Source organism: Bubalus kerabau, chromosome 11 (assembly GCF_029407905.1).
Source record: "Bubalus kerabau isolate K-KA32 ecotype Philippines breed swamp buffalo chromosome 11, PCC_UOA_SB_1v2, whole genome shotgun sequence".
Classification (NCBI taxonomy): Eukaryota; Metazoa; Chordata; class Mammalia; order Artiodactyla; family Bovidae; genus Bubalus; species Bubalus kerabau.
Window position 1 is genome coordinate 29,891,018 of NC_073634.1, and position 13,841 is coordinate 29,904,858.

Here is a 13,841-nt window from a genome sequence, read left to right on the forward strand (position 1 = left end):
CACTAATTGCACTTACTCGGTACTCTTATCGTTCATTCAATCCTCATGTTACCAAAATCCAAGCTCCTACTGCTGGTCGCACAACAGGCCAATAAATCGAGAGACAAGTTGTTGGGGCAAGGAATTGCAACGTTATTTAGAAAGCTAACAAGCAGCCAGAGGAGATGGTGAACTAGTATCCCAAAGAATCATCTTACTTGAGTTAAAATTCAGTCTTCCTTTATACTAAAAGGGGAGGAGGTGCGGTTGGTTGTTGCAAGCTTCTTGGTGTCTAAATCCTTTGTTCTTGCAGCTGTCCAGGTAGGTGAGGTCATCATGTTCCTGTAAGCCTCCAACAGGACAAATGTTTTTCTCTGCAATTTTTTATTTCTATAAGAATGGGAAAGAGTTATATTTTTAAAAATCAGAGCCTTCAAGATAGGTTATACTGTTTATTTCAGGCTATAGGCAACATTTTTAACTTGTAGCAAAAGCAATAAAATACAAAGATTAAAGTAAAAGAGACAGATCCAATTTGGAGTCAGATTTGTTCTTCCCTATTACACTCTCATCTCTACTTACAGTGTAGACGGTATTATTACTACCAGATAAGGAGATGATGCAAGAAGAGCTTAAGTGACTTGCTAAGGTCGCCAAGCTAATAAGCCTCAGAGCTGTCTTCCAAGTTCTTTACTGTCTGAACCACTGGAGCCGTGTCTGTGGCTGCAGCTGCAGCGTATTCCTTTTTCTCAGAGGTGCTTCAGCATCGTCCTCGTCCTGTCTCCATTTCTCGTCTGTCACTTAGTTGATTTTGCAGCATCTGCTCTAAAACTGACCATCAGACTGAAGGCTGAGGTCTGGGGAATGAGCGCCAAAGACTCTTTTCCTCTCCCTGCTTCAGATTCATGCTGGAGCTGGGGCTCCTTTCGGCTTTCCCTTATTTCATAATCATCAAATTAATAGGTATCGGAATTAAAATTTAAGTTTTAAAATTTAATGCATTGCTCATAAAATTACACCCATAAACCAACCTAGTTTGTAGTCCTAGAAGAATATATTGTAGAAATACCTGGGCAATTTTTTGTGTCCCTTCACTTCCACATGCTCATTATCTATATCAGTTGGCTTCCCTGGAACAGAAGAAAACTGCAAAACAATTCATTTGGCCCTTGATTTTGCAATCTAATGGAAGGCAGCATAGCACAGAGGTTAAGAATAACGGCTTTAGAATCAGATTACCGGATTCAAATTCCAACTCAATGACAAAATATCTGCCTAATTTGGGGGAAGATTTCTTAACCTCTCAGTGTCTCCGTTTTCTCATCTACCTTGTGCCTGGCCAGCAGTCAACATTCAACAAACATTAGAACATCACAGAGCAAGCTTCCACCCACTCACTGTACTGGGCTGCACTGGACATTCCATTTCACCCAGATGTACTCGAATTCTCCATGATCTGACTCCACACACACACAGGCAGGCTTGTGCTTCATAATTACTGTTCAGAGCAAGTCTCTTAATGGGCCAGAGCATAAGGACAAGTATAGAACAAGTATTGTCTCTCTCTCTCTCTTTCTCTCTCTCTATATATGGTGTGTGTGTGTGTGTATATATATATATATATATGATATTCTCTCTCTATATATATATATTGGTATTCTTACTTATGATGGATTTTCAAAGTTCCCTTAGCTAGGACAAATATTTCCAGAGTTCAGTTTTGGTTTGTTTTTGTGGGTTGTCTATTAGGAATAATAATCTCCCTGAAAGTACCATAAACATATAATCAAGATTGATAAAACTGCCTGGATAGACAAATGTCAAAATAATAACAAAGGCAAGAGCAGCAACAACAATAGCTAACATTATTTTTAAAATTATTATCTCCCAGGCATTGTTCTAAGTGCCTTACAGGCATTATCTCACTTATTCCTCACAACAGTGGTATGAAGAGGTACTGTTTTTGCTTGTACTTCACAAATGAGAAATTACCCAACAATGTTGTCTAAAGTGGCAACGCCCCGACCCCTATAGTTATTTTCTATTTCATTAATGTGTTTTTTTTTTCCACAACATTTATTACTATCTAGAACTACTTTCTTTATTGCCTCTATTAAAGCTATTTGGTCAAGGACTTTGTTTTAATCACTGCTATCTCTCCACCTCCTAGAATTGGCCTTGCTTAGTCGCTCAGTCGTGTCTGACTCTTTGCAACCCTTTAGACTGTAACCCTCCAGGCTTCTCTGTCCATGGGATTTTTCAGGCAAGAATACTGGAGTGGGTTGCCATTTCCTCCTCCAGCAGATCTTGCTGACCCAGGAATCGAACCCACGTCTCCTGTATCTCCTGTATTGCAGGTGGATTCTTTACCTGCAGAGACATCCGGGAAGCCTGACTGCTAAGAACTGTTGAATGAATGAGAGTTAAAAAGTTTAGGTACTTGCCCAAGATCTCACAGCCAGTAAGAGCCAGTATTCAAGCTGAACTCTGTTTAACACCAGAGCATGAGATAAGATTCTTTATTGTAGCTTTTTATAGCTTGAATCCCCCTCCCTTGCATAATCTTACCCAAGCCTAGTATTTTATGAATGAGCATACTAATGCTCAGAAATGCTACATAACTTCCCAATACCACATAGATTGTTAGTGGTAGACCCAGAATCAGACCCCAGACCCCCAGCTGTGTTTTTGTACCATGAATGCAGCCTGAGGAGGAGCTCATATAAACTGAAGGAAAATCCTATAGGTATCTGGTATACATCATCAGCCCACTTCTTCATGCCATAAACTTAAGTCACACTTGAAACCTCCCTCTCTCTTACCACCCCCTCATCTAATTAACTAATAGTTTGTCAGTATACCTTCTAAATATAGCTCAAATCTTTCCACTTTTCTTCATCTCCACTAACCATCACCCAAGCCACCATCAGCACTGACCTAGGTAATTGCAGTAGCCTCCTACCCAGTTACCCTCACCTCCTCTTGCCCCGTTTCAGTCTATTTTCTTCAGAGCAGTCAGAATGATCTAAAATGTGAATCTGACTATACCACTTTGCCACTTAAAATGTATCATTTACTTTAAGGTGCAATTTAAAATTCTTTTTTAAAGGAGTTTTAAAACAAATTTATTTATTTATTCACTCTCTTGACTGCGCTGGATCTTTGCTGCTACACAAGACTTTTCTCTAGTTACGCCAGGCGGGGGCTACTCTCTAGTTGCGATACACAGCTTTCTCATTGCAGTGGTTCTCTTACTGTGGGCTCTAGGGCTCGTAGGCTTCTGTAGTTGCAACTCCCGGACTCTAGAGCACAGGCTCAGTAGTTGTGGCACACAGGCTCAGCTGCTTCATGACATGTGGCATCTTCCTGGACCAGGGATTGAACCCATGTCTCCTGCACTGGCAGGCAGATTCCCCACCACTGAGCCAGCCACCAGGGAAGCCCACGATTAAAATTCTTAACATGGCCTTTGAGCCTATGAAATCTGGCCCCTGAGCACCCCCTTCAGGCTCGTCTTGTCCTGCCTCTTCCTTTCTCACTTCTCCAGCTTCCTGGACCCTGTTTCCATTCCTGGAACATCAAACTCTTCTCTTCAAAGCTTTATTTCATGGTGCTCCCTTTCTGTGGACCATCCCCTCCAGCTCTGGGCCCCTCTTCCTCCTTTTCTTGTCTGTTCATCCTCTGGATCTCAGCCTGCTTACTATTTCTACAAAGAAGTGTCCCCTGATGGACTCCTCCCAGCCTCCCCTCCAACCAGCTTAAGTCCCCTGTGATTGGTTCTCAGAAGCACTCTCTATTTTTCCTACACAGTATTTATTACATTTATAATTAGGCACATTATTTGGGTTATTGTTTGTCTAATAGTTTTCTTCCCTTGAGACTAAATCTCCAGTGACCATGCTGTATCACTCCCTGCTGATCCACAGGGCCTGAAATATAGTAGATGCCCAATAAATATTTATAGAGCATTCTTATCTTCTTACGGATTTCCACTCTGAGTTCAAGACAAAGCAGAAACGCTTAACTAAAAGGAGACAGAGCATAAACACTGAAAACAGCCAAGAGGTTTACCTACCCATTCCAGCATGAGCAGCTTTTCATTTTAGTGACATCCACTGGTGGGTTTCTTCTTCCAGAAGAGTCAGTGGTCTAGCTAAGGATGTGCTGGCCTCTCCATTTGAGTCCAGGTTTGAGAGAGGCCTTGCTTGTGACTCCTGCATGACAGACACGATCACTTAGTTGGGGGAGGGTAAAGAGAGCTGCTGCTTACTTTCCAGACGTCAGCACATCACGGAAGAGCCATGTCTCTGCTCCAAGAGCTGGATGTGTTGTCATCGTGGGGCAAGTACAAGCTGTGAGAGTCACAAGAGGACTCAGCAGTGTTGCCCCTTGGCCACTGTGTGTCTGAGTCCCAGGACTTGTTTCTAACACAAACCATGGGAAAGCAAAAAGCTCTAGAATGGAAGTGATCTAGAAAGACCCATGTTTGGCTAAAGGCTCATGTCTCTTAATATCTACAGACAGTTAATTTTAGAATTTGTTCAGGCTTTAGGTTAATAACGGTTGTGTTTTTTTTCTAAATTAACCACAAAACTTGACATTTAAAGTAATTCTAGGGCTTCCCTGGTGGTCCAGTGGTTAAGAATCTGCAGGGGACATAGTTGCGATCCCTGCTCTGGGAAGACCCCACATGCCACAGAGCAACTAAGCCCTTGCACCACAACTACTGAGCCCGCGATCTAGAGCCTGCCAGCCGCAACTGCGGAGCCCAAGCGCTGCAACTACCGAAGCCCTCGCTTGCCTGGAGCCTGGGCTCCGCAACAAGAGAAGTCACCCAATGAGAAGCCCACACACTGCAACGAAGAGGGGCCCCTGCTCACTGCAACTAGAGAAAACCCAGGAGCAGCACCAAAGACCCACTCTAGCCCCAAAATAAATAAACCTTTAAAAATTAATAAAATAATTCTAAACTAGCTACTTCACAGATGACAAAAAGCTGGTTACATACATCAAATGGATCGCATCACCAACTTTGCCGTTCATCACATCTAGAAGAAATCCTGTACTCATTAGCAATCACCCCTCATTTATTCTGGTCATTTAACATAAATGGAAAAATAAGATATGTAGTCCTTTGTGTCTGGCTTCTTTCTCTTAGCATGATAACGTTCATGTTCTAGCCATGTTGTAACATGAATCAGCACTTTATTTCCTTATATTGCCAAATAATTGTCTATTACATGGATATACCACATTTTATGTAGCCATTCATTAGTTGATAGACATTTGGGTCGTTTCCACTTTTTAGCTGTTATGAATAATGCTGCTGTGAACTTTTGTGTACACATTCTTGTGTGGACATTTTTTTCTTTTCTCTTGGATATATCCCTAGGAGTAGAATTGCTGGGTTATTTAGTAACTCTACATTTAACTTTTTGATACACTGCTAGACTGTTTTCCAAAATGGCTGAACCATTTTACATCATTTCCCCACAACCTCACCAACATTTGTTATTGTCTGACTTTTTCAATATAGTCATCCTAGAAGGGGGTGAAGTGCTATTTCATTGTGGTTTTGATCTGTACTGAGATAACCTAAAAGTTTAACAAATAAGCAAAAATTAAAATCCCTGTCCTGTCAAGGTTTTGAGGAAATAAACACTCTTACTAGAGTTGGAGCTTGGTACAGTTTTTGGAGGGGCAGTTTGATATATCAGAATGTGAGATGTACTTGACTTTTGAACAGATTTTCCATTTCTGGGTATTTGACCTAAGAAGAAAAAAATTATATGTTGGGGGAAAATGTGTCTTTATTATACCACTGTTTATAATATCATAATATCAAAAACTTAGAAATTAACTGAAATGTCTATCAAAAGGAAACTGGTTAAATAAACTATGATGCAAACATAAAATATTTAGGCAGTCATTAAAAATGATGCAGATATAGTGTATTTTTATTGTCATGGCAATCTACCCATCACATACTGAGCGGGGCAAAATGAGATTACTGAATACCTCCCTGAGAAGATCCCACCTGTATAAAATGTCTTTATGCCTAGAGAGATTTTTTTTGGAATGGTGTCCAAAATGTTAACAGTGATTATATACTAATGGTGGAATTTTAGGTGATTTTTAAACTTTATTCTTTGAACTTCTCATATCTAATTTAGTTAAAAATCAACCTCTATAATTTTTAAGAGAAAATTATAAAACTGTTTTAAAAGACTATGCATTTTAGAAATCACATTTTTGTTCTTAATCAAGGCTTGAACTTTAGTTAAATATTCTTCCCCTATCATTATTTTTTAAATCCTCAAAACCATCTACTAAAGGCATAAAGAAATTCATCATTGTGGTGATTATATTCACTTGATGTGGAAAACTGTCTTGGGCTCTTCCTTTGGAGAATTTTATTATCTGTTTTAATCTTTATAGAGTTCTTTCTGTATGCCAGGTATTAGGACTTTGGGGTAGTGCCAAAGCTAATGATTAGGATCAGGTCAAAAAATTTCTCCATGTGTTCTGATTATTAGGATGGTTGTTTGAGGTTCACACTCTCTTTGACTCTTTTATCCCTCTTTGCAGGAGAATATCATTAACAATTTTCTTTTTCTTTGAGCTTGTTATGAATTAGAAATTGTTTTAAATACATTTCATATACTTAACTCGTTTGATCCTCACAGCAATTCTGTGAGGTTGATATTACAATAATACTATTTTACAGATAAGGAAACTGAGGAACAGAGAGGTTAAGTAACCTATCTAAGGTCACTCACTAGGAAAGGCAATGCTGAGGCTGGAGCCCACCTGAGTTTGGTTCCTAAGTACTTGTAGTTGTAACTGCTACACTCCACTGCCTCTCTGACTTCTACCAAATATAACTCCAGACACTTCATGCTGGTTTATTTTGTTTCTCCCCCAAATTGTCATTTCTACCAGAAACACCAGGGAGACTGAGCTAGTAAGAACAGGTGGCTGGACTTTTCTGCAACAAATGTTCTATAGAGTTGTTTCTTTGTTATTTTTTAATACATATATATCCATTGATTCTCTTAGCATTTTACTTACCATTTCTTTGACAACGTCTTCTCTGAAATACCCAAGTATAAAGAAAAAAATTAAGAGCACATCTGTCTTCTCTTTAAACAATTCATATTCATCCATGAGAAACTATTGTCTTCTAAATAAATGATTTACAGATGATGATTTTAGGAAATGCTCTTCCACAGAATTTAATGAGTAGGATTATTGTTAAATTGAAAGATGTACAAAGTTGGTGAAACTTAGGTTTCTCAATTTTATACTCCAGTTGGATTTTAGTTGAAGAAAGGAAATAATTATGTATATGAAAAATATAAGTATGGAGTCAGACAAGAAAAGTATAATAACCTCAGTAGTTTTATTTGCTCCTGGAAGTGATTTTTGCTGAGTATGAGCTACATATACAGTAGGTCTTCATGATCCTAATGATTGGCCAAAATGAAGATTCATGTGTATAAGAGTAAGATCTACCTGAAATACCATTCAAAATTTAACTTTGGATGTTTATAATTTTGACTGTTATTGGTTTTGCTGTTTTGTTGTGATTGAAATCTAGTAAAAATTATTTAGGATATTTTCCTGGGGGGGAAAGTTATAATCCAGAAGAAAAGAAATGCATGTGATATGACATTACTAATAATAATTACGGTAAGTTTGATTCAAGTTGAAATCACTTATACTGAACATTATTTTTTAAAAGACATTTCTTAAGAGCATGACTACAGAGACTTTTTACAAAAGAAACTTCTGTTATCAAAAAGTCTATATCCTCTTGTGTTTTCTAGGCATCTGGCCGGCTGAAGAGGTTTTGGCTTACTACTGCCTCAAGCACAGTGGTATATTCAGGTACAAAGCTGCACTTAAAAATTTGTTTAGCCCACTATAGGTACTGTATCTACATGTTAACGATCACCATGATTACATTCTTCAAATTAAACTGTTAAAAGTATATATAAGAAAGGAAGAAAGAAATAAAAGAAGGAAAGGAGGGGGAAGGTCATGGGGAAAACATGTTGCTTCTGAAAAAGAAATCTGAATCGCCTTTGGGTGCTAATATTGCACAGCAAGCTTTTTGCTATGTGTCAAAGGCTTTTGATTTCCACTCAAGGCATTTTATTTCGCTTTGATTTTGGGGAAACGAAAGTGAAGCTCCAATCAATCCTTACTGATTGTAAAGGTCAAAAAAAAAAGACATTCTTTAAAGTTCTGCTAGGAAAGTCACTATGAAATATTTGATAAATAAATACCCCCCAGCTATTATTTAAAAATGCCATCCCATCCCTTATTTTAAAGGTATTTTATATATCTAACAATATGTACTTGTAAAATATAAATTACTATTACAGATTCATGCTATGGACAAGAATGTTTTCAACTGTGAATGTGCATTATAGATTAAACCATGGATGGGATTACAAAAAAAGAAAAAACTCCTTTTAAAAAAAAATGCTGAAGATGCTTGGTAGACTCAGAAAATATGGGTTTTTTCATTTCCATTCTCATTTTATAAAAGCCATCCAATATATGCTTCCTTAATAGTCCATTATGATTCCAGACAAGCCATTAGTGATCATTTTAACAATATATACTTACAAGATCGGGTATGTGTTGTAACAATATGTACTTACAAGACTGGGTCAATAATGTGTAGTTTTTGAAGCTCTGTGGGTCCATATTTACCAACCAGTTTCTAATTGCTTTGAATAACTAAATACTCATTATGTGTATTTCAGAATACGAATGTCCTGGCTTGGCTGCTTCTTCTTTTCCCTCTATTTTCACCTCTCCTTCCCTTGATTCTCTCTTTTTTTTTACCCTCTTGCTGAGGAAATAAACTTCCCAAATTGGGAAGAAGAGACAATCTCTTAAGAGTATAAGCATATAAAGTAAGAACAGGAAAGTGTTGAACTGAGCTTCAGAGCTGCCCTAGAAGTCTGGCATTTGCTCATCTCACTGTGCTTAAGCTTGCCTGGAGCTCCAATCAGCAAGCAGTGGGCCAGAGCAGGAATGCCACACGTTGAGGGCTGGTATTTAGGCACAAAGAGGAAGGTAAGTGCAGAGTGCCACCCCAGACTGTCAGCTTTAACTCTGAGCCGCTTTGCTTAGGAGCGGTCAAGTCAGAGCCCAGTCATTCCTTGAGCCTGGGTTTGCTGGCTTAACCATATTATGTCCCCGCATTGTTTATTCACTGTGTTGTGTTGGGGTCTATTGTTATTTAAGTGTTAATTGCTAAATGTTCCTTGTGTAATTGTTCTTTATGGGGGCTGTTCAGCTCTCCAAAATACTGCTGTTTGTTTTAGGTTTTTTTTTTTTTAATTCAAGATTGCATGTATTTGTGTGTGTGTGTTGTGTGTGTCTTTCACTATAGTATAGGTATATACACACTCACATATATTCTTCATTTACTTGTCTAACTGTTTTTGAAGGAATGAATGTGGATTAACAGTGTTATCCTTTCCTAACAATTATCTTTCGCTACTCTAGCTAGTTTAGTTCTAAAAGACAGCGCCATTGACAGGGGAAAAAAAGGGAACCTTCTCAGATTTTTCAGCTCAGCGGTGGTAATGTTGCAGTGAACACTAATGAGGGAACCCCCACTGGTTTGCCTGCTTTGTGACTTTTCTATTTCATAATTATTTTTAAAACGCAAAACGACATGAGGTAGCCTCGTCATGTCTCTACAACTTCCTGGTAGCGCCGTTCTTACTGCAGATGGCAATTTGTTCTTGTAACATATATATCTCTCTGCCCATTTTCATCTCATTTGTATGGGTTCTACCATTTCTTTTCTCTCTTTCAGGGACCTTGCTGTGTGTGAGCTAGGGGGTGGCATGACATGCTTGGCTGGGCTCATGGTAGGTCTTTTCTCAATTCCAATCCCATTCAGAGAGAGGAACAAAAGGAAAAATGTTCCAGGGCCTCCAACTGCTGGGTCAGAGAACCGTCAACAGCATCAGCTGCGGTCAAGCTGCCGGGTCTTGAGAGACCTTCTAGATTGACTTACTTTCGGATCATATTGATTTTATGGTTGCCTCGATGAGCAGAAACATTTTACCTCAGTGTAGTCAATATCGCTTGTTGTGACATTCCAGGCCTCGCTCAGTCTTTCTTCGCCATAGCAAAAGCATTTTTTTTTTTTTCAGATTATAGTCCCATTTGCTAAGATACAGGAATAGCCCGGCAAATCACAGTTGGAGCACCATGATATAGCTGCTAATGTTTTGCCTGCATTATTACACCAACAAACATGATCCAGAGCGCTCAGTAATTAGATTCTTTTGAATTAGATTGGCCATTCAGGAACGTCGTTCCCCATTCTCTGGGTTCTGAGTCATGTATTCAGGAGATATTATGTAGCAGCACAGTGCATTAGACAAGTTTTTATGTCTCTACAAATAAAAGCATATTGTTACACTGATTGGCATTTGACAAACCTGTCGCTCTTACACAATGTGTCAGGGTTACAGCCCAATGTGCGAGCATGTCAAAGCTCACAAAAAAATTACCCTCACAAAGCCATCTGCCTGCAATGCAAAGTTATATGAAGGGCATCAGGCAGTCAGACAGAAGCAAGCTGAAAGGCAGAGTGACAGCCTTGTATGATGGTTCTACTAGATAAACAGAAGCCCACAAATGAAAGCCTCTCAGAATACCATCATCCGCTGTCACAATGCAATTACCGAACAGAATGATAGCAAGATAGAGGCTCCCGCAAATGGAATGATAAAAGTATTGACTGATTTGATTGAATGATTAAAATAATGCAGACATAAAATGAAAAAAGATTGAAGATTGTTACAGAGAAATAGGTGAGGAAGCATGATACTGAAGGCTTGTCACTCCTGTCTTCACTTCCACACAGACACGCATATTTGCTCATTGTTTGCTGTGCTCCCCCCCTTTTTTTTTTTTTCAGGTTGCTATTTCTGCAGATGTCAAAGAAGTTCTGTTAACTGATGGGAATGAAAAGGCCATCAGAAGTATCCTTATTCAGATAGAAAACGGGCTTGTGCTCATTCCTTTTCCTCAGCTGAGTAACAATTGATATAAAGAAAGACAGCATGGGGTATTAAAAGAGAGTTCCCCCAATACACATGATAAGTAATTAAGAAAAAGTAGAAATATATGACATTCATTGCATACGACTATTTTTTTTTAATTTCGGTGGATTTTTATACTTATTAAAGGAGCTTATGATTTGTGGACCACTCAAAACAATAAGAACATTTGTTTCATAATAATTTTCAAGCACTCTTGTCCTTTTATTTTTATTGAAATTTGCCAGGATAAAATAAATGGTTTAACATTTATTATATCAGCTGTTGCTTGCAAAAATTAACTTCCAGCTTCTTGTTCCATTATTGCCTTTCTTCCATGTAGACCATGGAATTGTGTACCTACTCTAATTCCTGAGGAGTCCTCTGTATCTCCCCACTGGAAACAGCTATCAGTTTTTCATTATTTCCTTTTATTTAGGATCATAAAAGCTATCTCTTTTTTTTCTGCTATGCTATTACAATTCAAACCCCATTATATTAGATTATGCTTTACTAATATGTACACAGAGTTCATGAAAATTGAACTGTACTTAAACTAAAAAAGCAAGCATAATTTGTGGCTACTTTAGCAATCGAGCTGATTTGTTCAGGGGCAGTTAACAGCCTTTAGAAATTGAGAGGAAAGGTGGAGGATATATTTGCTCTGGATTTTTTGGTGTGCTTTCTATTTACATTATGAAAGAGGCAATCTACTTATTTGAATTTTAGGCCCCTAAAATGCCAAAGCAGTGTTGATTTTTGTAAGAGGTAAGCATCTTACCTAGAGCTTATTTTTGAATTTTCTTTTTCTACCTCTGCTATATGATTTTTTTAAAATAAAATTTGCAGCCGCTCTATCAGCCTCCTCACACAGGAGGAAGGAGGTACCAGAAGCCCAGAAGCTAATATTGTTCAGCGGCACTTGTGTGCTCTACAGAGCCCCACCCAGCTAATTGCCTGGCAGACTTAAAAAAAAAAAAAAAAAAAAAAAACCAGGAAGGAAAAACAGCCAATCACAATCTTGGCCTTTCACACAAGGGAAAGAGATCACAAAAGGTGCTTCCTTTTTTAAAATGCAGGATTTTAATCATGATCTTCAGACTGTCGCAAGTTTCCCAAAATATTCCTGAAGATGAGAGATGTTGCTTCATTCACTCTGCTTTATTCTGAGTTCTGCCCTGCACTGTATCATTTCACTCTGCTCCTCCTCCACATGTCAGGGAACACAGAAAGCAACAGGAAGTCAGGTATGCTAGCTCAGCCCCAGTGGATGTTTTCTGAGGGGAGAAAAAGCAGGATTATTGGGGAAGAGGAGGTCATTTTAACCACAGAAACTTCCAGATTGGGCCCAGCAACCTGAGGTGTTTCTCAAGTCAGCAGGTGTCTTATTCAATAGCATTGGAAACCGATTAGAACTTTTATCAAACTATGGGAAGCATCTGTGGTCAGTATGTAAATTTAATTGTACTAAAATTACTGTTGAGCTAAACTACAGAGCTTCCAAAGAAGGGAAGCCATGCTATTGTCATTAATTAATGCACCTTTGCTTTAAACAGCAAAGATGCCATGCCAGCTCTTGAAATCAGAGAGGAAATCTCAATTCTGTATTCACTCTGCCGGCCTTTCAAAGAAATGATTGGTACAGCCCCCTCCCAAGAAAATGGATTTTTAACATTTGGTCCTCAGAAGCTCAGCCCTGAGAGTGCTTTATTGTGCTGGGTTTTACAATGGGTTTAATATAGCGGGGTGCCAAAGGGCAGGAGGGGAAGAACTTTACAATGTAGATAAAGTAGGTCCTTTCAGGATGCAGACCAAAACTGGTAGCGTGTTTTATTTCATCTCTTAGGACTTCCCTGGCAGAGTTCAGTTTTTATCATGTTGTTCTATGTTTGTGTGCCTTTTTCTGTTGTAACCAGATCTAATTTTTTTTTTTTAATTAAGAGGAAAAAAGCATGCCTAAAGCCTTAAAATTTGGCAACATGTTTTTCCTGCTTTTAATACTAATGTTATTCTTGATTTACTAACAGAGCTTACAACTGGCATTCATGGTAAGCTGTTTTACTGAGTGAGGTTAATATGAATGAAGTTTTTTTTTTTCTATCTTTGTGCCCACTTTCTATGAGAAAAACGAATTCACTGAATCACATACTGTTGATGCATATAGATAGAAACAAACTCATTTAAAAATTACTGTTTACATCTTTCTTTTAAAATTTTAGGAAGCCTAAATTATATAGCAGTTGTAGGATATTATCCAAAAATTACTTTCTAAAAAGTAAAAGTGGATGTCAACAAAAAAAAGAGGGAGAAACATTGCCAGAAGCCAGAAAATCTCTAAGCAAAGCTGCTAATTATTCTTAATGGGCAAGATGAGCACATTAAGAAACAAATGAATACATCAGTGAAATGTAATTGAAAATCGACCTGGCAATCGTGCATCACATCTGAGTATTGGCCTGTATATTATTCTCATTATTTAAAAAATTATTTTTGTTTTTCTTGGATCTGAATTGAATGAATGCAACTGAACCTTACTTCCTAGTCTCTTAAGCTTCTAAGAATCTGATTTTTAACCTTAAAAAAAACAGCATTTTCTGATATTTCCTATTTATCATCTGTTATTTCTATTTTTTTAATACATGAGGCAATGAATGGAGACATTCTGAATCTTTATATCATAGAAGCATATCAACCAGTTGTAAGCTTATTTATTCTCTCCCTAAAACATATCAAATGGATTTGGCTATGTCTTCTAGAGCTCTCTACCTTGAACCTGAAAAG

General features: G+C 38.1%; 1 protein-coding gene across 2 annotated transcripts in view; it reads left to right on the top strand.

Moving 5' to 3' along the window:
- Positions 1 to 13,841, top strand: part of CAMKMT (calmodulin-lysine N-methyltransferase) — a 411,952-nt gene that overhangs the window by 343,424 nt on the left and 54,687 nt on the right. The window contains exons 4-6 of one of the 2 annotated variants that reach the window (XM_055539970.1): positions 7,809 to 7,869; positions 9,824 to 9,878; positions 10,940 to 11,003. In XM_055539970.1, the coding sequence (XP_055395945.1) occupies positions 7,809 to 7,869; positions 9,824 to 9,878; positions 10,940 to 11,003 (180 nt within the window). The remainder of the gene's footprint in view (positions 1 to 7,808; positions 7,870 to 9,823; positions 9,879 to 10,939; positions 11,004 to 13,841) is intronic. The other variant, XM_055539971.1, reaches the window with a different exon arrangement.